Here is a 25,472-nt window from a genome sequence, read left to right as displayed (position 1 = left end):
TTTATTGAAGACCTACTCTTTGCCAAGTAGTGTGCTGGCTACTTTAAATAGTCATGTATTCCTCATAGTGCAACTCTTGGAAGTATGGTTACTCAGGAAGTCCCTGGTAGTCCAGTGGTTAAGACTCCACATTTTCACCGCTGAGAGCCTAGGTTCAATCCCTGTTGAATTGAACTGCACACAAGTTGTGTGGTGTGGTTAAGAACAAAAAAGAAGTAGTAACAATCCCAATTTACACATTTAAAAACTAAGGCTCAGAAAAGATAAAGGGCTTGACAAAGGTGGCAGGATTACAGTTCTACCAAGATTCTCCTAACATCAAAACATGTGTTTTCTCTGTTTCACACTGCCTTCCAAGAAAAGCGTCTAACATTCTGCATTTGTTCTGCAGATATTCCATAAGACTTGTATTTCATGCACTGAAGTTACCAACTTTGATCTTTTCCTGCTCTCAGAGATTCAAGGTGGACAAGTGCCTTGAGATGAAGGCCCCCAGTCAAGTACCGGGAGACTTTAGAAGAGGGAGGGCTTATTCTGAACTGACAAATTTGGAAGGTAGACATACTGGGAAAATTGCTACTGATCTGAGTGGGACTTTGACACATAGGTAGGGTTTGACTGTAGGAACTAAAAGAAATTTCTCTGAAGGAGTGGAAATTATCATAAGCAAATGTACAGAGATAGAAAATGTAATGTGTGTCAAAGCAAGCTTCTTCAGGGATCCTTGGAAAGTATGTTTTTAAAAAACTCTTTGTAGTACTTATTTTTAAAAGACTTAATATGAAATGTTTCTTTCTTTTTTAGCTTGTAATTGAGCATGAGTCTTCTTATGATTAGTGAGAATGTAAAGTTGGCCCGTGAATATGCATTGCTGGGAAATTACGACTCTGCAATGGTCTATTATCAGGGAGTTCTTGACCAAATGAACAAGTATCTGTACTCAGTCAAAGATACATACCTCCAGCAGAAATGGCAACAGGTAAGATTCGTGACTGCTGTTTGTTTCAGTGGTTTAGAATACTCAGATTTAAATAGATAGTGCTTTTGCAGCTATGCATTAAGACTGTATAATTTATTATATGGATTTGTATATAATGTTACTTAAAACAATGTGTCATATTCACCATTATCAGTATGATGAGTTGTACTTAGTTATTCTAATTTTTGGAATCTAATAGGAATGGTTTTGAAATTTTTTTCTAGATCACATTTCGACCTGGTAAAATTAGAATTGACTTTATTAAGCCATTGTTGAAACTGCAGATGACACCTGAATCTCACATGTACCATATTCCCTATAGAACATCATGAATCAGACCATACTTGAATACCATGTGAGGAATTTTAGCCGCTGAGGAGCAGTAGAAATTTATGGGCTTGCTAAGTTGCTTCAGTCATGGCTGACTCTTTGCGACCCCATGAACTATATATAGCTCACCAGGCTTCTCAGTCCATGGAATTCTCCAGGCAGGAATACTGGAGTGGGTTGCCATGCCCTCCTCCAGGGGATCTTCCCGACCTAGGGATGGAACCCAAGTCTCCTGCGGCTCCTACATTGCAGGTGGATTCTTTATCACTGAACCATGAGGGAAGAAATTTATAGGTAGAAACTATAGAACTTACATGTCCAATTGGATGTGTCATTTATAATAAGATTCAGCAGTGTCCCAGGAGAGAAATGTTATAGAAATTAGTAGTCTTTTTGAGCTGATCTTCTACATAGAATATTACCCTCAAGTTCTACTAAACTGCCTTTTAAATAATATTCCATATTTGTCCTTAATTTCTTTAACAGAAAAATAGTCTACCTCTTTGAACTTAACCTCTTTCCTTAAATCTGCCTCTTCATATTTTACATAAGAAGGGGAAAATATTTCGTAAATTTGCCACTGAAAGACTTTTAAGACCTTTTGTTCTTAGGCCAGCAACTTTTACTCAAGAAGTCTAAAGTTTTTTATAAGAATATTTAAATTGGAAATTCCCTAGCTATCCAGTAGTTAATATTCCACATTTCCACTGTAGGGGACACAAGTTCAATCCCTGCTGTGGGAACCTGCAAGGTATGTGCTATGGCCAAAAATAAATATAAATAAAAGATTGAGTGTATTTTTAAAAATCTTTATTGAATTTGTTACAACACTGCTTCTGTTTTATGTTTTGATTTTTTGGCCCCAAAGCATGTAGGATCTTAACTCCCCAGCCAGGGACTGAACCTGCACTCCTGTACCCCCTGCGTTGGAAAGGGAAGTCTTAACCACTGGACCACCAGGGAAATGCCAAGATTAAATGTGTTTAAAAAACAAAGCAGAGAAAAAGAAAGGATATTTAAATCATTTAGTTTTAAAACCAAACATTGCTAGCTTCATTTCTTTCATATATATATATGTGTGCATATATATATGAAATAGATATCATATTAAAGTTGTCAAGGCAGCTTTAAAAATATATATATATATATAGGTTGTATGTAAATTGAGCCATTTATTTTCTGAAGCTTTTTTTTTCAACCTGTGGGATGCGTTCCATTAGTGAATTGTGAAATTAGTCAATTCTGATGAGCGGTTTTAAAGTCAGTTAAGTAGCATAAGAACCATCAAAGCACAACTTGCAGAAGTAATATTTTTACCAAACTTTAAAGGTACACCTAACTTTTAAATTTGTTATGCACTTTGATTTATAATGCACATCGTTATAAGTCAGTAACAATGGCCTAATTAGCCAGAACACTTAATTCATTTTATCAGAATTAATTTTGTAATTAAAAATAAAGAATGTATGAACCATTATTAAAATTTCAACAAAACATTTTGGTATGGTTTCCTGGATATCTGATGTCAAAATGGAGGCTTCTAGCATTCTTAATCAGAGAAGACAATGGCAACCCACTCCAGTACCCACTGGAAAATCCCATGGACAGAGGAGCCTGGTAGGCTTCAGTCCATGGGGTCGCTGAGTCGGACACAACTAAGGGACTTCACTTTCACTTTTCACTTTCATGCACTGGAGAAGGAAATGGCAACCCACTCCAGTATTCTTGCCTGGAGAATCCCAGGGACGGGGGAGCCTGGTGGGCTGCCGTGTGTGGGGTTGCACAGAGTCGGACACAACTGATGTGACTTAGCAGCAGCAACAGCAGCATTCTTAATAAATGGCCCAACTTAATTTGGCAGTGATTTATTAGTTATAGAAATTTAAAGAACCATATTCTCCTTTGAAATTAGGTTTGGCAGGAAATAAATGTGGAAGCAAAACATGTTAAGGATATCATGAAAACACTAGAGAGCTTTAAACTAGACAGCACTCCATTAAAAGCCGCACAACACGAGCTTCCAGCGTCTGAGGGAGAAGTCTGGTCCTTGCCCGTACCTGCCGAACGAAGGTAAGTGGAGGCTCTTTAAGAAGCAAACCGACACAGAGAACTGACTACATTGGTCATGTCTAGGAGGAGAACTGAGGGGCTGAGAGACGGGAATGGGAGAGGGTTTGTTTTTTTAAATACCGTTTGTAACTTAAATTGTGTATTTTGTGATTCTGTGACCCATTTCAGTAAATGAAATTTAGGTAGACATATTCTTTTGTGAATGAGCTCGAAGTAGTAGAGAGATACCTTTTGGAAGGAACATGGGGATGGAGATTGAAATATCTGGACTGTAACTAACTCTATCTTTGCCACTATCTGTAGCTTTGGGAAAAGCATATAACCATTCTATACCTCAGATTTTGTTACGTAAACTGAGGAAATTAGACTGAAACAGTAGTTCTCAAAAAGCTATCACAGAACACTGCTGTTTATCAGGCTACACTGCTGCTAAAATTGAAAAGTGGGCTTCTTAGTTAACAGGAAAAAAAGATAAAATATTCTCAATTGTAGGTTTTATTCTGACATTTTTATTTCCAGATTCCTATTACCTGGTGCCAGCAAGTGAATGATTAGTGAAAGTTTATATTTACTGAAATGCTCAAAAGAGCAATTATGCTTAGATCCACTGCATATTTTTTTAACTGACAGGAGTGCAAGTGGATGTCATTTATCTGTTTTACTCACACAATAGATTTCCTAGTTTGTATAGTGTGTTTAAATATATTAGTGTATAATAGTGGAGAAGGCAATGGCAACCCACTCCAGTACTCTTGCCTGGAAAATCCCAGGGATGGAGGAGCCTGGTGGGCTGCAGTCTATGGGGTCACACAGAGTCGGACACGACTGAAGCGACTTAGCAGCAGCAGTAGCAGTGTATAAATAGCATTCTACAAAGAACAGTGACTTTCAGTTTCTTTGCCCCTTAACCAGTTTGAGAGCCTTGCATTAAAACATTGCTCAGGTGCTTTTTAGATGTTTAAGATTCTATCATTGCAGCTGTTACTCCTTGACTATATTTTGTGACAAGTGCAGATATTGAGTACTCATGTGGTTCTGAGCACTAATACAGAATACACATGTTATTTTATTTATTTTTCACAATAAGCCTTCCAAATAATTAATTATATTTTCCGTGTGTTTCAGCTAAGATAGTTGAGATACAGTGAAGTTAGGTAACTTTTCCCCATTATCAAAAAACTAGTACCTGGCGGAGTTAAGATTTGAACCCGATGTGTGTGGTTACAGAGCTAGCGCTCGCTGCCGTACTGGTCGTTCTCACACTCTAGCATACGTAAAGATCTCTTGGGGAACTCATTCGGAATGTGGATCCTGGGATTTCACTCCCAGAGAGTCTGGTATAATAGCAGGGGAGCCCAGGAATCTGCAGGCAATTCTAATCCAAGTGGTTGGTGGATCACACTTTAAGAAGTACCGTACCAAAGTGTTTCTCCTCCAGTTTAGGACTGACTAATTGGGCATTGATTGTTTTTAGCCACTTTCATTTTCTTCAGCTCCAGATAAAAGTACTAATACTCTGTTATTGACGGTGATACCTTCTGAATATTTACTACATTTTACCCTTACTCTTTTTATATATGTGTGTGTGTGTGTATTCTGTTTTATTTTAGAATTCACTAAAAAAAAACCCTCAAAACTACAACAGTAGGCTCATTAAAGAAAAATAGGAAAATTCATAAAAGTAGAGGTGAAATCATACAGTCATCCTAGTGCAACTTCTAGCCCTTTATACACTGTTTATTCTCATAGTTGTAGTTGTGCTATACCCATAATATATAACTTTTTATCATTTTTTTTAATCCTAATAGTAGACAGTTGCGGAGAAGGCAATGGCACCCCTCTCCGGTACTCTTGCCTGGAAACTCCCATGGATGGAGGAGCCTGGTAGGCTGCAGTCCATGGGGTCGCTAAGAGTCAGACACGACTGATGTGACTTAGCAGCAGCAGTAAACAATTGCTGTACATTTACTGTGTTGCCGAGTACAATGGCAGTTGCTTTACATATATTATTTAATCCTCAAAACAGACTTAGAAGGTAGGTACTAAACTGTTAGCCCCAATTTCTGATGAGGAAACTTAAGCTTAGATAGGTAAAGTAACTTGCTCTTTATAGTTACCTAAACATAGGTAATTTATAAGCCATCTTAGACCCTATTCTTTGCTGTTTGTAAAGGGTTGTGTGCTGTGCTTTTAAGGGATATAACCTACAATAGTTAACCCCTTTTTTCTTATTATAAATAAATTGAAATTTTTTCCACATCTATGTTTACTTTTTCTTAATTTCCAAGGTAGAACTAATAAAAGATGAGTGAAGTTGTGTTTTTATTTAATCTTGCCTATAAATATGTTTTACTCCGGCTTAACTTTCTTTTTATCCCTCCTTCTGGAGAATCATCATTTGGCCCTTGTATTAGTCACTCTGGCTGCCGTAAAAAAATGCCACAGACTGGGTGACTTAAACAACAGAAACTTATTTCTCACAGTTCTAAAGCTATAGAAAGTCCAAGCTTAAGGTGCGAGCCAGTTTGGTTTCTGGTGAGGAGTCTTCTTGAGTAGCTGACCTCTGCATTCTCACATGGCAGAGGGAACAGCAGGCTCTCTGGTGTCTCTTAATAAGGACACTAATTCTCAGATCAGAACCTCACCCTTATGACCTTATTTAACTTGAGTTACTTCCTTACTCTAAATGATCACACTGAGGTTTAGGAATTCAGCATGAGTTTTGGAGGAATACAAAAATTCAGTCTGTAACAGCACCATAACTCCTTTCTCAGTTACTGATAAGAACTTTCCAGTGAATAGATGTGCCCAGTGATTATTCAGGTGATTTCAGATTTAGTGAACTGTTTGATTGCCACAGTCTTAACAAGAGGAGGCAGAAGGTTTCTCTCTTTGGGGTAGTAGAAAGTTGTTAAATGAGCTTTTCATCTTGAAAAGTCTATAATGATGAGCTGTAGGGTCCCTCTTTACTGCTTCTGGCTTTCTTCCATATTTTGTTTGGTCTCTGATTTTAAATGCCCTGGATAGCTATTAGCTACAAAGTCCTCCTCTTTGACTTTATTTGCTACATCTGTTTCTTCCTGTAATTTATTTAACTTGACTTCCTCAGCTGAATATCCCTCAAAACTCTATTTTTCTGTTAGTCTTAATCAGTACTCATGCTTAAGAGAGCTTATTCTTTCAACTCTGTTGGGGATTGTAACCGTGACATCGCCTAAATTTTAATCCCATTTTAGGAACAGAGTCAGTCGATCCTGCATTCTCTTCTAGTGCTGTGCACAAACATGTTTGTACAAGGAGGTTCATTGAAGGCTTTCAGAGGAATGATTAAAAATAGCATAAAGCCATTAGGTATAATTCTTTTAAAAGTCAGCTGAAGTCCCTCAAACATCTCATCTCACTGAATAAAACCCAGGGTTTTCAGCATGTCCCTCAGTGCCACCCAGGGAGAGCCTGCTCCCACCACCTTTGTGGCCTCAGTGCTTGCAGCTCTGCCTTCTTGAGCAAGTCGGATGCAAGCACTTCAGTTCTCTGCACTCAGCTTTCCTTCAGCTCAGATGTGTGATGGCTTGTTCTCGCATTTCTTTTAAGTCTCAACTTAAATGTTGCCTCAGAAAGGCCTTCTCTGATCAGCCTGCCTGTATCATTCCATATCCTCTACCCTTCTTTATTATATTTTCTTAGGTGGCGCTTAGCATCATCTGATGGACTATTTATTTCTTCATTGAAACCCCATCTGCCCCCCATACACACTGATGTGTAAACTTGTGAGAGTAAAGGCTTTTATTAAAGTTTTTTTTAAAATTTTTATCTTGAATTCAAAGTAGTGCCTGTCAGTAGTAATAGTTCAGTAAGTTATTTCTCAAATGAATGAATAGCAGTAAGAAGTGGATAAAGGGACTTTCCTGGTGTGCCAGTGATTTGGACTCTGCTTCCACTCTAGGTGGCACAGGTTTTATCCCTGGTCAGGGAATTAAGATTCTGCAAGCCAGAGGTTTGGCCCCCCCAAAAAGTAGATTAAGTGTGGTACATTTTATGTGACTGACTGCCATCTAGCCATTAAAAGTCATGTATGAGGTAATGATACAGGAAAGGATACTAAAAATGCTTCATGATATAATGAGTAGAGAAAAATATGAGCATATGTATGTATGTGTGTGTTAGCCACTTAGTCGTGTCCGACTCTTTGTGGCCCCATGGGCTGTAGCCCTCCAGGCTCCTCTGTCCATGGGATTCTCAGGCAAGAATACTGGAGTGGGTTGCCATTTCCTCCTCCAGGGAATATTTATGTATAACGGTTCCAGTTTTATTTAAATGAAAGGCAACCATAAGAAAATAAACTGTTAAGTGGTTAACTCTGGATAGTGGGGATACAGGTGACTTTTACCATTTGAGCTACTCAAACGGTAAAGAATCTGCCTGCAATACAGGAGACCAGGGTTCTAACCCTGGGTTGGGAAGTTCCTCTGGAGAAGGGAATGGTAATCCACTCCAGTATTCTCACCTGGAGAATCCCCGTGGACAGAGGATCCTGGCGGGCTCTAGTCCACGGGATCGCAAAGAGTTGGACACAACTAAGTGACTAACACACAAACACACACACACACACACAGAGGTGACTTTTTCAAATTCTTTATTACTGAAATATATTTCAGTGTCTATTTTTTTTAAGGGGAAAAATATATATTTTAAAACAGTATCCCTACTTGGCTACCCAGGTTTCTGAATTCAAAATTGAACCCCCATCATTCCTTTCACAAAAATCGGTACATTGGTTTGGCTTTATCATCCTCCCAAATTCTCATTTCTCAGTATGAAAGATATCTAGGGGTATCTTTTTTCACAGTGTGTCTTTTATACTTTTATCATCACTTTGTAAGCTAGGCTCTCATCTTATGCCTTGATAACGCCTCCCTGCTTTTTGTGCTTCTTTCATCAGTATATCTTATTCATTATGAGACTGGTCTTTCTAAAACCTTATCAGTGACAGTCAGCTAACAGGCAAGCCTCTTGAACTGGTGATATTTAGATCTACTTACTGAACCAGCTTATCTGTTCAGTATCATCTTTTTTAGTTAGTTTTTAGTTCATTTTTCACCTTTCAAAAAAGATGTATGTTTTTGGCTGCACTGAGTCTTCGCTGCTGTGCGCGGGCTTTCTCTAGCTGTGGCAGGTGGGGGCTGCTCCTCACTGGGGTGTGCGGGCTTCTCTTCGCAGTGGCTTCTCTTGTTGCAGGGCACAGGATTAGTTGCTCCGTGTCATGTGGAATCTTCTTGGACCAGGATCTGAGCCTGTGTCCCTGCATTGGCAGGCAGATTCTTAACCACTGGACCACCAGGGACGCTCCAGTATCATCCTTTAGTGTTTATCATTGTATCTTTACAGTTTGTGTCCTTATGACCTTTATGTAGGTTAAGCTCATCTTGCTTGCTTGCTTTTCCTCGTGCATTTTCTTACCTGCAGTTGTACCATCTTATTTATTTAGGTCAGCTCCTAAATGGGAAGGATGTTTCCAGATCCCGTTTGCTTTCTGTCTTCAAGAGGCCATTCCCATTGCCACAGCACTAGGTCTCTTTCACATTTTCTGGTATATTTGCTTAGTCTTGTGTATCTTCTTTCTTAACTCTACTTGAGGTATTTGATCACAGGACTCCCCTACCGTTTTTATTGCTTATCTTACCCCAACCAAGTCTAGAAGCATAATAGTAGGAGCCTAATAAATATTTAAGAGATCTTAGTTCTGCCACAAAAATAAAGGTGAAGTGATCTACATAAAGGCAAAGCACCATACATGACTTCTTGTAACTATCCATAGCCAGTGCTTGTATCAGTTCTTTTTAATGGAAAAATGATTAAATTTTATTAATTAAAACATAAGAACTATGATATATTCTAAATAAAATGGTACCAAGCTGTGTGTATGTTAGTACATAAATGTGATTTCTACACCTTGCTTTGTTCTTTCTCTTTTGATAAAACTCCCTTCTTTGATTATTTTGCTCTCTTTTCAGTTTTCAAGAATCAGGCTATTTTTTCATTTATCCTTGATATAGAACAGGTGTTTCATTTCAAAAGAGAGGTGATGATCGCTTGCCTTCTGTTATTTCTGCCGTATAACCATACTGCACCACAGAGAGTTATGTCCGGTTTCAGAGCTAGATCTTAGCTTCCAGTGACCTGCAGTTCTATCTTGTGTTCAGTTATTGCCATTGCTTCAAGTCATAGATTTGAGTTACACACTGTGTGTGTTCATCTATATTTGTACCAACTCCAAGAGTTAATTATGACTTTCATGATCTCGTCTTTGATTAGACCATCACCAGGACCTAGAAAACGCCAGTCTTCTCAGTACAGCGACCCTAAACCACAGGGTAACCGTCCAAGTACAGCTGTCAGAGTTCACCGTCCATCCACACACAGTCTTCACAATGACAGAGGGAAAGCTGTTCGTAGTCGAGAAAAGAAAGAACAGAATAAAGGAAGAGAAGAAAAGGTAAATGTTACTGATTTTTATAAGTTAAAAAGTTATTTATTTACCTTAAAAATGAAGACTGTACAGATTTTAATAATTTTTAGGAATTAAATCTGCTACTATAATAAAACCATAGTCACACTGCACCTGGGATAGGATTTTTCCTACTCAGTATTCAACAAATATTTTTGGTTGCTTTTTGTAACTTTCTGTCTTGGTAATAAAGAAATATATTCTTTACCCATTTTTACCAGTTACTTATATTTTACCCTTTTTGCTTTATCATTTACTCTCTGTATACTTGATTTTTCCTGAAGCATTGAGGGTAGGTAAATTGTAGAAATCGTGCCCTTTTACCCTTAAATATTTTAGTGTCAGTTTTCTAAATACTGGGACATTTTTTTCACACAAACACAAAGCAATGACCAAAAATCATTAATTTTGCATTGATACAGTACTGTTATCTAATCCACAGACTTTTATAAAATTTTGCCAGTTACTCTAATAATGTCATTTATAGCTTTTCCCCCCAACTGCCCCGTGCCAGGACAATATGGAAGCATATGTTGCATTTGGTTGTCACGTTTCTCTAGCCTCTTTTAATGTGAACATTTCCTCAGCCTTTATCTTTTTTGGCCTTTTTAAAGAGTTATTTTGTAGAATGTTCCTCGGGTTGGGTTCACCTCATGTTTCCTTGTGATTAGATTAAGGCTGTGCATTCTTGGCAGGGGTGCCACTGAAGTGAAGTTTTGTTCTCAGCGTATCATATAAGGAGGCACACAGGATGTTTATTACTCTGTTACTTGTGATAAATTGGATCACTTGGTTAGGGTGGCGTCTGCCAAGTCTCTCCACTATAAAGTTACTCTTTTTCCCTTTATAGTCATCTGTGGGGAGATACTTTTGAGATTATATAAATATCCTGTTTCTCATCAAAATTTTATTTGTTTCGGCATCCAGGAGTTCTTGCCTGAATCAGTTATTCCTCTGACAATTGAAAAATCATTTTCTAATGCTATTTTCTCTTCTTCAATTAATTGACTTTGAATTGTAAGCAAAAGCTCTATGTCTTCCCCTTTATTTAATTTTATCTGTATGGACTCATGGATTCTTATTTTATTCAGTGAATTAAAATTTGTTTCTATCTTTCTGATGCTTAAATTGTCCAAGATTTGAGGAGCAGGAGACCCTTGAAGCTGGATCTTAAGTCTTTTTAACATGTACTCACCATTGTCTTACAAAATAGAGTGTTCCAGGCTCCTCCTGTATTTACCCTTGTTTCTTCAGGAAACAAGGTTCCTGTTAGTTCCCTGGTTCTTGTTAGTGAGGAATGAGCTTTATAAACCAAGGTTTCAGTGCTAGTTAATATTATTTGAGTGCTTGTGCTCCCTTGCAGTAAGAAGCAGATAGGACTCTAAGAATTCAGTTTCGGTCCTCTCTCTTCCACCTCCCCACTCCCTTGACCGAGGCACATACCTAGTCTATGAAATGGTAAAGCACCGATCATTTGTTTGGCTCTTTGTACCAAAAGGCCCCTCCACACCACCTGGGCAAAGTAAAAACTGGGTTATAGCAAATGTGCAGTCCCCAGGGCTGTCCTTCTCAGCAGTCCAACAGTCTGTGCTGAGGTAGTCTGCTCTTCTAAATAGTCGCTGTGCAAGCTGACTTAGGAAAAGGAAGTAAGAGCACAGAACCAAGTCTCTTCAGAGAAATGTCTCTTCTATAATGGGCAGGTCTGTTGCCCATTATACAAATGACTTTTTTTGGTTACTGTTGAGCTTTAAGAGTTCTTTATATATTCTAGAGATTAGTTCTTTGTCAGATCTGCATTTTGCAGATTTTTTTTAAAGTGTGTAGTTTGTCTTTTTGTTGTTTTAGCAGGATCTTTCACAAGACAAATGATTTTAATTTTGGTAAAGTCCAGTATTTCCTTTTATAGACTGTATTCTTGCTGTCAAGTTCTTAACTCTTTGCCTATCCCTAGATCCCAATTTTTAAAAATTTTTTTCTTAAATTTTTATAATTTTATGTTTTACATGTAACTCCATGATCTGTTTTGAGTTGATTTTTATGTAAAGTGTGAGGCTTAGGTCAAAGTTCATTTTTTGCCCATACATATTCAGTTGCTCCAACACCATTTGTTGAAAAGGATTTATTATAGCTCAGGGAACTATATTCAGTATCCTGTGATAAATTATAATGGAAAAGAATATGAAAAAGAATATATATATTATATAACTGAGTCACTACTCTTTGCAGCAGAAGTTAATACATTATAAATAATATATATGTCAATAAAGTTTTTATACCATTCTCAAAAATTTGGGGGGAATATTTGTGTGGGTCTGTTTATGGGCTCTCTATTAGGTTTCATTGAGCTGGCAGTCCACCCAGTGTTCAAATAGATGTTTTTGTGTTTCTCTCAAAAGTTTGAGATATCCTGCAGTGTCCTGTGAGTTTGCCATTGTGCCTTGGAGTGCTTTAGCATGCAGCCTTGTGGCCGTAATGACTGACATCACAGAGGATGGGAGGAAATCTCTTTTAAGGGCTGAGGTGTCTCTTGAGGGAATATGGGAATAATCAAAAGGTGTTTTTGGAGCATCAGTAGGAACTGAGTAGGTGTTAAAGACTGACCTATTATCTTACCTAAAGAAACCATCTGTCTTTAACCTTATCTCTTCTAAAGCTTTGAGATAAATATACATATCTAATATTCACTAGTGACCACAATTTATCTCAATATTACTTTTCTGTTGTCAGTTTATATGCATAATGTTTTTGTTTAACACCATTGTCATACTTTTTACATAAAAATAAAAATTCAGTATGAAACTCTGATGTTGATATAGAATGATGAGTTAACAGTCTTTGATTCTGTCCTTATTACTTGTACTGTTACATTAAGTTTTATAAAAATGTCACTTGAGTCCAATCTTTGTTTCTGATTCATAGAAATGAAATATAGTGTTTGAGGTCATCATAAGCTCATGCTTTTTTTCCTCTGTTTGTGTAGAACAAATCACCTGCTGCAGCTACAGAACCAGAGACAAATAAATTTGATAGTACTGGGTATGATAAGGACTTAGTAGAAGCTTTGGAAAGGGATATAATTTCTCAGAATCCCAATGTTCGATGGTAAGTTATAGCACAGCAAAACGATTGGATGTTGCTTTTTTGGAACAGAAATGGGCGTGCGCTGAAGATCAGTCTTTGAGGATAGAATTGGAAGACACATAATGAAAGACTTCACTTTGATTCAGGCTGTACCAGTTTTTGTTTAAAAATTTTAAATTTAATGAAATAAATAATAAAAATTTTATTAAAGTTAAAAATCCTGTGTACAGAATGCGAACAAGATCACAAAATTTTCGTCTTCTTTTTGGGACATTCTTTAAAGGTAAAATGGCAGTCATTCTTATGCATATGTATTGCTGGTTATCTTTAGCTTTATAAAATACATATTGCTCCTATATCCTATTACTTAGAGCAGTGGTTCTCAACTTTATTAATATTATAAAATTAGAAGTTTGGGATTAACATATTATGCACGATATATATAAAATACATAAGCAACAAGGACCTACTATCTAGCACAGGGAACCATACTTAATATTTTGTACTAATCTATAAGGGGAAAGAATCTTAAAAAAAAAAAAATGAAGATACCCTATGTATGTTTAACTGGATCACCCTTCTGTATACCTGAAACTAATATAACATTGTAAATCAGCTATACTTCAATGAATTATTAAAAAATAAATATTATATCTAATCAAAGAACTATAATTTATCACAAGTTCTAAAGTTCCATTTCCCACAAAGTTAGGCACATTCAGTTATATATTTTTTGTTAAAACTTATAGTTTGGGGGATATTTTAAAATATCATGTCATATATCATAATAGATTATCATGCCATGTGTACTGGTAGTTGTAGTAGTGGTGGTGGTCTCGTTGTTGGTGATGATTTTGTGGCAATCTCCATTAACCTTGCTGTCCACCTCTTGGTAGAGTAGGGGGCGAAGCAGCTGCATTACATAGCTTTGTGCTATGTTTATTCTTATGTTTGTTTGTGTTTTTTAGTGGGCTCATTATTTCTAAACTACGGAATTTATGGAATGAGCATTTTAAGAACAGAAATTTAAAATAAGATGGCATAATAATAAAGAGTAGGCCTATAGACCTGTGTTCTCATTCACCAAGCTGAAAATCATTACTGCCAAGACTTGAAGATTCAGATTGTGCCCTTTCTATATACTGGCTGGTGTGGCAGAAACCTTGTCACAATGTGTTAGTTCACACGTGCCTAGGAAGAAACTTCACATTCTGTCAGCAACATAAAATCATGTGCTTTCAGTGACTCTCAAGAATGACTACACTGAATGTGAGCTAAGGTTTTAATCAAATATCTTCTCTTTCAGGGATGATATTGCTGATTTAGTAGAAGCTAAAAAGTTGCTTAAGGAAGCTGTGGTGTTACCAATGTGGATGCCAGAATTCTTTAAAGGCATTAGGAGACCATGGAAAGTAAGTTTCTTACTGTAACAGCATTGTCAAAGCAAACGGCAAATGTGTTGTGTAGAGAGCCAGTATTTACCTGTGTTGAGGGAAGGGGGAGTAGAACGTAGAGCAGGTACAGAAAAATTTAAATATGTTGTGTTATTCAGACGAAAAACTATTGCAAGGTTTCCAGAATAGGAAACAGATGCAGTGTGATCTTGGAAAAGATATACACATAGCAGATTTATAATGAACTTATATTTGCAAATATGAACAAGTTGCCTAAATACAAAAATACTCCATTTTACATGTTGTGTTGCGGAACTTGTATCTGTATTTCTTGGAATTGTTCCTAAGAAATTAATAAGACATATCTGCATCTAATGAATACTCCTTTTTTAAAAAGTTTATTTATATATGGCTTCACTGGGCCTTCATTTCTGCACGTGGGCTTTCTCTAGATGAAGCAAGTAGGGGGCTGCTCTCTAGTTGTGGTGCACGGGCTTCTCATTCCAGTGATTTCTCTTGTTGCAGACCACAGGCTCTAGGAAGGTGCTTAGGCTTCAGTAGCTGCAGCCCTCAGGCTCAGTTGTTGCAACTCCCAGGCTCTGGGACACAGGCTTGGCAGTTGTGGTGCATGGGCTTAGCTGTCCTGCAGCATGTGGGATCTTTCCAGAGCAGGGATTGAACCCCTGGCCCCTGCATTGGGAGGTGGATTCTTTACAACTGAACCACCAGGGAATCCCTAATGAGTGCTTTGTAAAAGTCACGTGCTGATCAGAAAAGTGTCCAAAAAACTCTTGGATTTGGGAAATGTGCTAATGGCGCACTCTGTACTTGTCTTTTGGAATTCTTGAAATGTTAAGTGATAAGCAAGATACAAAATTCTAGACTTACCTTGAGTACAACCATGTTAAAAAAAAATCAACTAATTTATTTGAGCACAAGGATTAGCAGGAAATATATCTAGATCCTAACGGTACCTGTGTTGGGGTGTGGTATCAGTACTGTAATATGGATTATATTTTTTCTCATCTCTTAGTTCCAAATTTTTAATAATGTGTAATTACCTTACTTTTGTAATGCAAAAAGTAAATTTGTGATAAAATATCCTTCTGTTTATCTTTGCCTTTTACTTATCTCAGTATTATGTGTAAGTTAGTTGAAGACTGATTCTTAGTAATGGAATTCTTGTGAATTAGAACAACAGCAGATAAACCCTTTGCTGACACTGTTATATTCCCAACAGGGAGTGTTAATGGTGGGCCCACCTGGCACAGGAAAGACCCTCCTTGCTAAGGCAGTAGCAACGGAATGTAAGACAACATTCTTCAATGTCTCTTCATCAACTCTGACTTCCAAATACAGAGGAGAGTCTGAGAAGCTTGTTCGTCTTCTGTTCGAAATGGTGAATGCTTGAGACAACTCTAATGATTCTTTACTTCTAGAAGGGAAGAAAACGAATTGTAACTAACTCCATGGTGTAGAATCGCCAGGCAGGATACGCTTGTGCCCAGGGTATGGTTCCTGTGCCCTTGAAAGAAAGTGAAAAAGAAAAAGTGAAGTTGCCCAGTCGTGTCTGACTCTTTGTGACCCCATGGACTGTAGCCTGCCAGGCTCTTCCATCCTTAGAAACTTTTTACTAACATGAATTACTTGTATTTCTCTTTGACTCCTTTTCTCTGGAGGAATGACTGTCTGTTAGCTTATGGACATGCTTATGCTATGGGATCCGTGTTACTGATCTGCTGCTATAGGAATGTGAAATTATTATGTTTTTTAAGCCAGGCTTTGTTATAACATAGTAAATTCAGTATTGGTAAATAATGGGGAAAGGTGAAAATCACAAGTAAATATGGAACTGAGATTACCTCAGATCTATTCACTGTTATCAAATACCTGGAGTTTAATGACATAATCTTTGAATTCAGTTCTTTGCTTCTTACTTTGAGTTTCTTTTTCTTTCTTCTACTGCCACTCATCTGAGTATCAGTAGACGAAATATAATTCAACAAGTTCTGATTGAGTGGGTTGAATTCAATAACTTTTAGACTTTGGACTTTAAGTTTCACTTAGCTGTATCCGTCTTACTCATTTAAGAAATTGTTTAGTTATATGCATGAACACAGAGTTGTATTTATCATATAAATAGTGACAAAGATTTATATTCTTAGTCATGGTGGCCAAAATCTTAGATGATCGTGCTAACATTATACCACATCTACCTTCTTAGTCTCAGAGTAAGACAAAACAAAAACCCTTACAATCTAATGTTATCCATTTTCTGTAAAGGCTTCTTCCTGTTTCAGTTCCCATTTTTTTCTCCTTCAACTGCGATAATTCATAAGGCAGGATGTAAATTCTGACAGGTTCATATGATTATTAATAGTCCATCCCACAGTAGGTGTCTGATAGAGAACCTCTTAAATCATTTTGAAAAATTCTCTTCAGGGGAAAAAATTACCAGTATTCCAGAATAACTTGGTGTTTTACAAATGTAAGCTCAGTAGAATGAATGGCTAAGTATGGGATCATTAGAGTCAGATGGCCTGGTTTAGCTCCCACTTCCGTCACTTTCCCAGCTAGCTACCTGTGGGAGAATTCCTGTCCTGTTGCTCAGTTGCTTTATCTATAAGAAGGGGACAGTAATTTAGGACCTACCTCTAATGTTTATGCTCAAGCTGGAATAAAGATTGCAGGGAGAAATAACAATAACCTCGGATAGGCACATAATACCACCCTTATGGCAGAAAGCAAAGAGGAACTAAAGAGCCTCTTGATGAAAGTGAAAGAGGAGAGTGAAAAAGCTGGCTTAAAGCTCAACATTAAAAAAATAAGATCATGGCATCTGGTCCCATCATTTTTTGGCAAATAGATGGGGAAACAATGGGAACAGTGACAGACTTGATTTTCTTGGGCCCCAAACTCACTGCAGATGGTGACTGCAGCCGTGAAATTAAAAGACGCTTACTCCTTGGAAGAAAAGCTATGACCAACCTAGACAGCATATTAAAAAGCAGAGACATGGCTTGGCCAACAGAGGTCCGTCTTGTCAAAGTTACGGTTTTTCTAGTAGTCATCTATGGATGTGAGAGTTGGACTATAAAGAAAGCTGAGTGCCGAAGAATTGATGCTGTGATGCTGTGATGCTGTGATTTTAAACTGTGATGTTGGAGAAGACTCTTGAGAGTCCCTTGGACAGCAAGGAGATCAAACCAATCAGTCCTAAAGGAAATTAACCCTGAATATTCATTAGAAGGGCTGATGCTAAAGCTGAAACTCCAATACTTTGGCCACCTGATGTGAAGAAATGACTTACTGGAAAAGTCCCTTATGCTGGGAAAGATTGAAGGCAGGAGGAGAAGGGGACGACAGAGGATGAGATGGTTGGATGGCATCACCGACTCGACAGACATGAGTTTGAGCATGCTCTGGGAGTGCAAGATGGACAGGGAAGCCTGGTGTGCTGCAGTCCATGGAGTCACAGAGAGTCAGACACAACTAAGCGACTAAACTGAACTGACCTCTGATGTTTTGAGGGTGAAATCAGCCACTGCACTTCAACTGCTTAATATAGAGCTTGGCTCATAACTCATAAATATTTACTATTACTGTTTTAAGAATTATTTGATTATTTTTTAAATTTAGGGAGGTGTTTTTTTTTACTGTATTTTTTTAATTTATTTTTTTAAATTGGAGGATAATTACTTTATAATACTGTGTTGACCTCTGCCATATATCAGCATGAATCAGCCATAGGTATATAAGGTAGGGTTTTGTATTGAGGAAAAAAGGACTGTTTTCTTCTATGAGGGAAAGCCTCTTACAAAGTGCTAATTTGTAGTATTTTTTTTATAGTGTAGTTTATAAAATATATCAAACAACTTAGTTTTTACTGGCTTCCCTGGTATTGTCTAGGAAAATCTTAACCGTCTTTTAAATCTTATCTGGAGGGTGCTACCTTGAGCTGCTCACTTGATCAGAGGTTCAATCACAAACCAGTGCCTGCAGTTTGGAGCTCCTGCCTCTCTCAATTTTGTTTATGGCTCCCTTGAAACCAGCTTGATTTTCTCCTTTTCATCAGGTGGACTCTCTCGAGGAGTAAAATTGTACTGCCTCTTATGTCTTGGTTTTGACTGCTCTGCAGATGACTGCCTCTCTCTTAAGTGCCCTGCCCCACCAGAATGTCTCAAAGTGAGCATGGCTTAAGGCCTATATTTTGAATAAGCCCACTTAAATATTATCATTACTACTTTAAATTATTTTTAACTGAAGGATGATTGTGTTACGGTATTGTGTTGATTTCTGCCATACATGGACAAACACTGTTTTTGAAATTATTTATTTTCAGTTGCACTGGGTCTTTTTTGCTGTTCTAGGCTTTCTCTGGGTGCTATGAGAGGGCTACTCTCTAGTTACGTTGTGCAGGCTTCTGGTTTCAGTGGCTTTGCTGCGGAGCACAGGCTCTGAGGCTCAGTAGCTGTGACTCAATGGGCTTAGTTGCTCCATGACCATATGGAATCTTCCCAGACCAGGGATCAAACCACTGTCCCCTATAGATTCTCGCAGGCAGATTCTTATCCACTGTAGCACTAGGGTAGCCCACTTAAATATTATTAAAATCTGTCCAGGGTTTTTCATATGAGTTGGTACAGACATTTAAAAACTTAACTGTGTATTTTTTTGTTATATTGTCAAGAACTTTCATTTTCAAGTGTCAGAAATCTAATCCCAGGTGATCCAGTGGTTTAGATTCTGCACTTCCAATGCAGGGGTCGTGGGTTCCATCCCTGGTCAGGGAACTGTGAGCCCACATGCTGCAGGTGCAGCTGATAAAGGGGGAAAAAAGTAATCAAATCAGTTTAAACAATAAGAATAGTATGTTGGGTGACATAACTGGGAATTACCAGGTTACGTTTTAGATTTTTAGGTCTAACAGGGTCTAGCAATTCAGATGTCCTTGGGAATTATTTTTGTCTAAACATTTGGTTCTTTTTACCTCTGGGTTGACTTTGACATTGACAGATCCATATGGTGACTAAGATCGCCATTAGAGGTTTAAATCTTATTTTTGTTTTCCTAATGGTAATCCCTGAGAACTAGTCCTCATTTCTCGGTTGTTCCAGCAAAACTCCGGAGATTAATGTTTGGCCTTGCTTGAGTCATACGCTTGTGCCTAGACTCTCCTAGGACTCCAGCAGAGGTTGGCCTCACTTGAAGTAGTGGAGTAAGAATGAGAAAGAGATGATTTATGTACAAATGAAAAGGAGAGCTTCTCTTATCAGAAGAAGGGGTGCTGTGCAGGCAGAAACAGTTGGTGTCCTCTTCCACGTCTCTCTATGATACTTTCCCAGGTCATCCAAACCCATTTTTAAATGTGCCACATAGCCTCTGATTTAATTTAGACCTTTCTATGTACCCTTAGTATGGGGAAAAACTCAAAGCTAGTAGTTTTTGCTTGAAATTTGATTTTTGTCCTTGGTTCTGATGGTTGCTAGCTAGAATTTCAATTACAAATTTTCTTGCATGTTTGCTTTGTTCTTTCCCTCCATCCAGCTTATCTTCCCCCTCGGTTTCTTGAAAAGAAAGTACCGAAGTGTTTGTACATAGTGCCTAAAATCCAAGTAAAAAGATACCTTAATTTAAAATGGTATTATCCTTTGGGAGCAAATAGATGACTTAAAATTCAAGTTTTTAACTAGAAAAGAAACTGAGATTTTAATATTAGGATTTTCCAAGTGAACAGACTAAAAGTGAATCTGTACTTTGGAGGCAGTCTTTCAGCACAGTACCTTTTAGAGGGTCCTGGATTGTAACCTCATGGTCAGAAGAATTGATGGACCCAGTACAATTGCATGTTCCAGTCTGTTGTGTTCATTTGCCATTGTGGACTTCTGTTTTTAAAATGCTGTTGGTTCACTTAAGCTCTGTTTTGAGAAATCCTTGCCATCGTTTAATTTCAAGCTTTCTTGTGTGGTGATTCTGTAAGTGTGGATATTTCATTTTAAAAATGATTAACAGTAAGTATTAATTACTGTAATATGCTTATCAACTATACTCCAATAAAAAAATAAAGTCTACTAAAACCCAAAAAAACCCACAAAAATAGATAAAATGCTGCTTCTGTCTCCTTAAGAAAAGGGTGATACTACTGAATCTTACACAGCTGTTTATTAGGTTAATACCTGACCAGTAGATCAGTCTTCCCTGTCCTTTGATTTGAGGAAGAAGAAATGCATTTAAGGTACAAAAATAAACTTGGGGGATATTATTCAGCCATTAAAGAGAATGAAGTACTGTACATGCTATAATGTAAATAAACATCGAAAACATGCTGAGTAGAAGAAAGCAGACACAAAGGCCACATATTGTATGATCCCATTAATTTAAAACGTTCAGAACAGGCAGATGCATAGGGACAGAAAATAGATCAGTGATCACCAGGGCCTGGGGGAAGAGAAGTGGGGGTTATTGGGCGGGGGAGGCACTGAAATGTTCTGGAATTTACAGTGATGATGGTAACATAATAGTATTAATATGCTGATTCCTGAATTGTATACTTTAAAATGGTTTAAATGGTGAATTTTTTTGTTATATGAATTTTATCTTAGGAAAAAAAAGGCCATTTTAATTGACTCTTCTAATTGACCGTTGAACAATGTGAAGATTAATCTGCATGTAACTTACAGTTAGCCCTCTGTATCCACAATTCCTCTACACCCTCAGATTCACCAACCTAGGTAGTAGTATAGTATTTATTACTGAAAAATATCTATATGTAAGTAGACCCATGCAGTTCATACCTGAATTTTTCAGGGGTCAGCTGTACTTGTATTAGTCAAATAAAAATGGCAATTTAATTAGAATTCCTTAGAGAGAATTTATATTTATAAAAATTTAAATTTAAATATATTTATACATTATATATATAATATTGTATATATTTACATTAAAATAAATTTACATAGAAATAAAATATTGAAATTTAAATATATTTTTAAATATTTATAAAAATCTATGTGATATTATTAATACAGAAGGTAATGGTTCTTTTTAACAAAATTTTTTTTGCAATTTTAGAATGCTTATCAGTATCTATAAATGTCTTCCCACTATTGTTATGCATATCATTGTAATGTACAGAATAATCCTGTATTTTATATGACATATAGCCAATCAGAGTATTGAACAGTATAGAAATTGCCATATAATATTTAAGTATACAATAAGTCTGTATTAGAAGCTGTATTTTAGCTCTTCCAATTTTCTCCTCTCTCCTCAGTATTAGGACAAGAGGGAGAGCTGCACAGTATGGGAGGCTCCTCCACTCTTCTAATTGCTTAACTGTAGATCACTTTTAAATGGAATTAAAAACCTGGTGTTGCCTGGTTTCTTCCTGCAGGCTCGATTTTACTCTCCAGCTACTATATTTATTGATGAGATAGACTCCATTTGCAGCCGCAGAGGGACTTCTGAAGAGCACGAGGCAAGCAGAAGGGTGAAGGCCGAGCTGCTGGTTCAGATGGATGGTATGCGTGTGTATAAGCATGAGCTAAGCTCCACTCACAGTGCTAACCCCCAGCTCCAGTGCCCAGGTCCTGGAGATGGACAGCAGTGAACTGGGGATGCTGACAGTGGGGACACACCAGAAATGACGGCTGTTCCTTCACTGAACACCTTTTGTCATACACACTGATCTCATTTGTAGCCATGAACTGAAACAAATGCAGATAAATTGGCCTTAGAGGGGGATATGTATGGTTTTGAAGAATTTTTTAAATTGTTACATAGTTTTGCTGAACTAGTCCTTTTATTAAATGTTTTTGAGTCATATTTTCTGCATGTTACAAAAACTCATTTTTCTTGAACTGCAAACTCACACATGTAACCAGTTTGTTTTGTAAGTCTTAAAGAGGCTTGATGATTACATTGCTTTTAACGTTGTGCTAAATATTTGAGGATCTTAAATATTTGAGCTTTTTTTTTTTTTTTTTTTTTTACTATGTTCTTACCCTTCCTCGAGGTGTTGGAGGTGCTTCTGAAAATGATGACCCTTCCAAAATGGTTATGGTTCTGGCAGCTACTAATTTTCCCTGGGATATTGATGAGGCTTTAAGACGACGTCTTGAGAAAAGAATCTATATTCCATTACCATCAGGTATCTTCATTTGAATTGGGAAGCTCATGTTAACTTTTTTATATATATATTTTTTTATTTATTTACTTGGCTGAACCAGGTCTTAGTTGCAGCATGTGAACTGTTAGTTGCAGTCATGTGGGATCTAGTTTCCTGACCAAGGATTGAACCCAGGCTGCTTGAATTGGGAGCCAGAGTCTTAGCCACTGGACCACCAGGAAAGTCCCTCATGTTGACTCTTCAGTAGTTTTGCTGAATTTTGAAGTTTAGTATTAATTGATTAACTTTACTTTGAAGGACAAACCAGTTCAATTAAAAACTAAAAATTTTTCAATTAAAAAAATTTTTTCAATTAAAAAGTTAAATTTAAAAATAAACTAAATTCAATGAGGAATAGCTCTTAAATTTTTTAAGCAAGTGAGCTCTAAGAATTGAAAAACAACTTGAAGTAGACTGGAGAAAAATAAAACATTGTTTATGTTGATGTTTATGTTTATATTCGTTTATATTTCTATATATGTTTATATATTTTTATATATGCTATGTTTATATATATTTATATTTTGTTTCTCCCAATAGCAAAAGGCAGGGAGGAGCTATTACGAATAAGTCTCCGTGAGCTGGAATTGGCTGATGATGTTGACCTTGCGAGTATAGCAGAAAACATGGAGGGCTATTCAGGTGCAGACATTACCAACGTGTGCAGGTATGAATTACTTTGGAAGTACAGGTTTTTGGTTCTGGTTTTGTTTTTAGGAAGCATAGATTTTTGTCAGTGTAAACTTCTGTTATGAAGTTTTAAGGCTAAATTAAGATAGATGAAGAATAAAGACCCACATTATATAACCTAGTCAGAGACACACGTTTTGGTATTAAGCTAGTGTTAGCTGGTACTAGTAAGTCATGTGGCTGTCTTGTAGGTCACTGAAGACTGGTTCATTTAAAAGCTACACGTTCAAGAAGGTAGTGTTAAAACAACTGATAAAAGATAGAAAACCAGTCATTGTCTTGGATTAGAAAAAAAAGTTTTAGGTTTTAAAACTTTTTATTTGCATACTTTAAAAAGTGTGCATTCTAGTAATTAAAACCATTTGAACAAAAGAAAATGTCACTCTGATCACACTGCACTTTAACAGCCCCTGGGACACCTTGGACCCGTTTGCTTTTTACTCTGGATTTCATTGCCACCCCTCCCAGCTTCCTCCTTCAACATGTAAACTGGTTTTCTTCCCCAGCAGCCAGACAGGCAGATGGGAGAGGCAGGAATGGCCTTCAGCCCTCCTGTCAGTAGTTCTCCTTTCTTTGATGTGAAAAGGGTAGCACAGTCATTTAAATTTGATCCACATTCTACATCTTACAAGGTTAAAACAGCTAAAAGAAGTAAAAGAAGAAGGCAGAGCTTGTGGAATGTACGATGCTTATTGGTGGCACACGCCTTATTAAAACTTGCCTGCTTGCTTCTGTTCAGTCATTTCTTTCAAAAGCAGTGGATTTTCCTCTTCCATTTGTTTCCGTCTTCAGTTTTGACTTAGCAAATTTTATAATCTCAGCCATATCGGTGTGTCAGACATGGTTGCAGAGGAAGCAGAGCGAGGCATGGCTGAGCAGAGTCCAGTCTGCACGATGACTGCTGCCAGGTGCCTGGGTTAGAAAAATTAACGTTGGCGCATTCATTCAGCATATTGTTCCATAGGAGACATCATCCAATGTAGATTGATTTGGCACATCAGAGTGGGGTACAGTCCCATTTTCAGTGAAGTGTCATAAATGTGATAGGAATAGCAGTAACAAGAAAAGATGGTCTCTACTTCAAAATGTGATTGAAGTAGCTTTGGTCCTAATCTTGGTATTAGCTTGGACATTTATTAGGAAGGTACTTGACTGCACTGGTTTACTCACCTCCAAAGTAAGCATTCCATGCAGGGCTGATGTGAGGATTAGCAATAATGCGTGTATGAAACCCTTTGTAGCTGTCACTTTGCACACATGGTGGCTGCTGTTAAGGATCAAACTGGGTGAAAGCAAGGAGTTAGTTCAATCTGAAGTTTCTCCTTAAAAAAAAATAGCACTAATACAGAGGAGGGGAAAGGAGAGACCACTTGATTGTTTAGCTTTTCCTACACATGCAGTAGAAAACATTTAATTTTCCAGCCAACAACTTCTCTCCTGTCCCTGTGATGCTTATTCTTTATGGTACACTTTTAATAAAATTCAGTTGCCCTCATTTATATTCTTCTACTACTTCTTGGGCTTTTTGCTCAGATTTAACTGCTAACAAAAGAGCTCAAAAACAGGGTTTGTTGTCCAATACTAGATTCTGTGCAGTACTACTTACGTATAGACAATAAAGTAGTAACAGAATAACACATGCACTGAAAAAAATCTTCTGTTCACAGTTTTTTATTTGACTAACACATCACTTTATGGATTTTGTCTTTTTAATTTAAAACCTAGGGATGCATCCTTGATGGCGATGAGAAGGCGTATTGAAGGTTTGACCCCAGAAGAAATCAGAAATCTTTCAAGAGAAGAAATGCATATGCCTACAACTATGGAGGATTTTGAGATGGCTTTAAAAAAGGTTTCAAAGTCAGTATCTGCTGCAGACATTGAAAGATATGAGAAATGGATATTTGAGTTTGGATCATGCTAAATTCTCACATGTAAACTGTGAGCAACCTTGCATTAAGTGTTTGAATAATTAAATGTAGTATTTCATTGCACCAAGCGATATATTTTTTTAAACTTTCGTTATGGTAAGAGTGAAAAAAAAGTATGATTCTGAATAAAGGCAATTTTTTCAAGTTACAAGCAAACTTGTTTTACTTTAGCATTACTCTTTCTTTCACTGACAAGTGTAGCACAAGTGCTGTTACTTAGCTTGCAAAACTGTCTTTATGCACACTTGCGAGTGTCCTCTTCCACTGCCTGTGGTTGCTGTTGCTTCTGAAGAATAAGACCGGCTCTAGCTCTGTAGGTGGCAGA

General features: G+C 37.3%; 1 protein-coding gene across 4 annotated transcripts in view; it reads left to right on the top strand.

The window, feature by feature from the left end:
- Positions 1-25,303, top strand: part of KATNA1 (katanin catalytic subunit A1) — a 32,765-nt gene extending 7,462 nt beyond the window's left edge. For 2 of the 4 annotated variants that reach the window (XM_069598676.1, XM_069598675.1), the window contains exons 2-12: positions 392-555; positions 805-979; positions 3,222-3,379; positions 9,692-9,872; positions 12,865-12,986; positions 14,272-14,377; positions 15,600-15,758; positions 21,753-21,879; positions 22,374-22,508; positions 23,067-23,193; positions 24,942-25,303. In XM_069598676.1, coding sequence (XP_069454777.1) covers positions 818-979; positions 3,222-3,379; positions 9,692-9,872; positions 12,865-12,986; positions 14,272-14,377; positions 15,600-15,758; positions 21,753-21,879; positions 22,374-22,508; positions 23,067-23,193; positions 24,942-25,140 — 1,476 coding nt within the window. In that variant the 5' untranslated portion in view covers positions 392-555; positions 805-817 and the 3' untranslated portion in view covers positions 25,141-25,303. The remainder of the gene's footprint in view (positions 1-391; positions 556-804; positions 980-3,221; positions 3,380-9,691; positions 9,873-12,864; positions 12,987-14,271; positions 14,378-15,599; positions 15,759-21,752; positions 21,880-22,373; positions 22,509-23,066; positions 23,194-24,941) is intronic. The other 2 variants (XM_069598677.1, XM_069598674.1) reach the window with 2 other exon arrangements.
- The last annotated feature ends 169 nt before the right edge of the window (positions 25,304-25,472 follow it).

Source organism: Ovis canadensis, chromosome 8 (assembly GCF_042477335.2).
Source record: "Ovis canadensis isolate MfBH-ARS-UI-01 breed Bighorn chromosome 8, ARS-UI_OviCan_v2, whole genome shotgun sequence".
NCBI classification, from domain to species: domain Eukaryota; kingdom Metazoa; phylum Chordata; class Mammalia; order Artiodactyla; family Bovidae; genus Ovis; species Ovis canadensis.
This window is presented reverse-complemented; position numbering and strand designations above follow the sequence as displayed.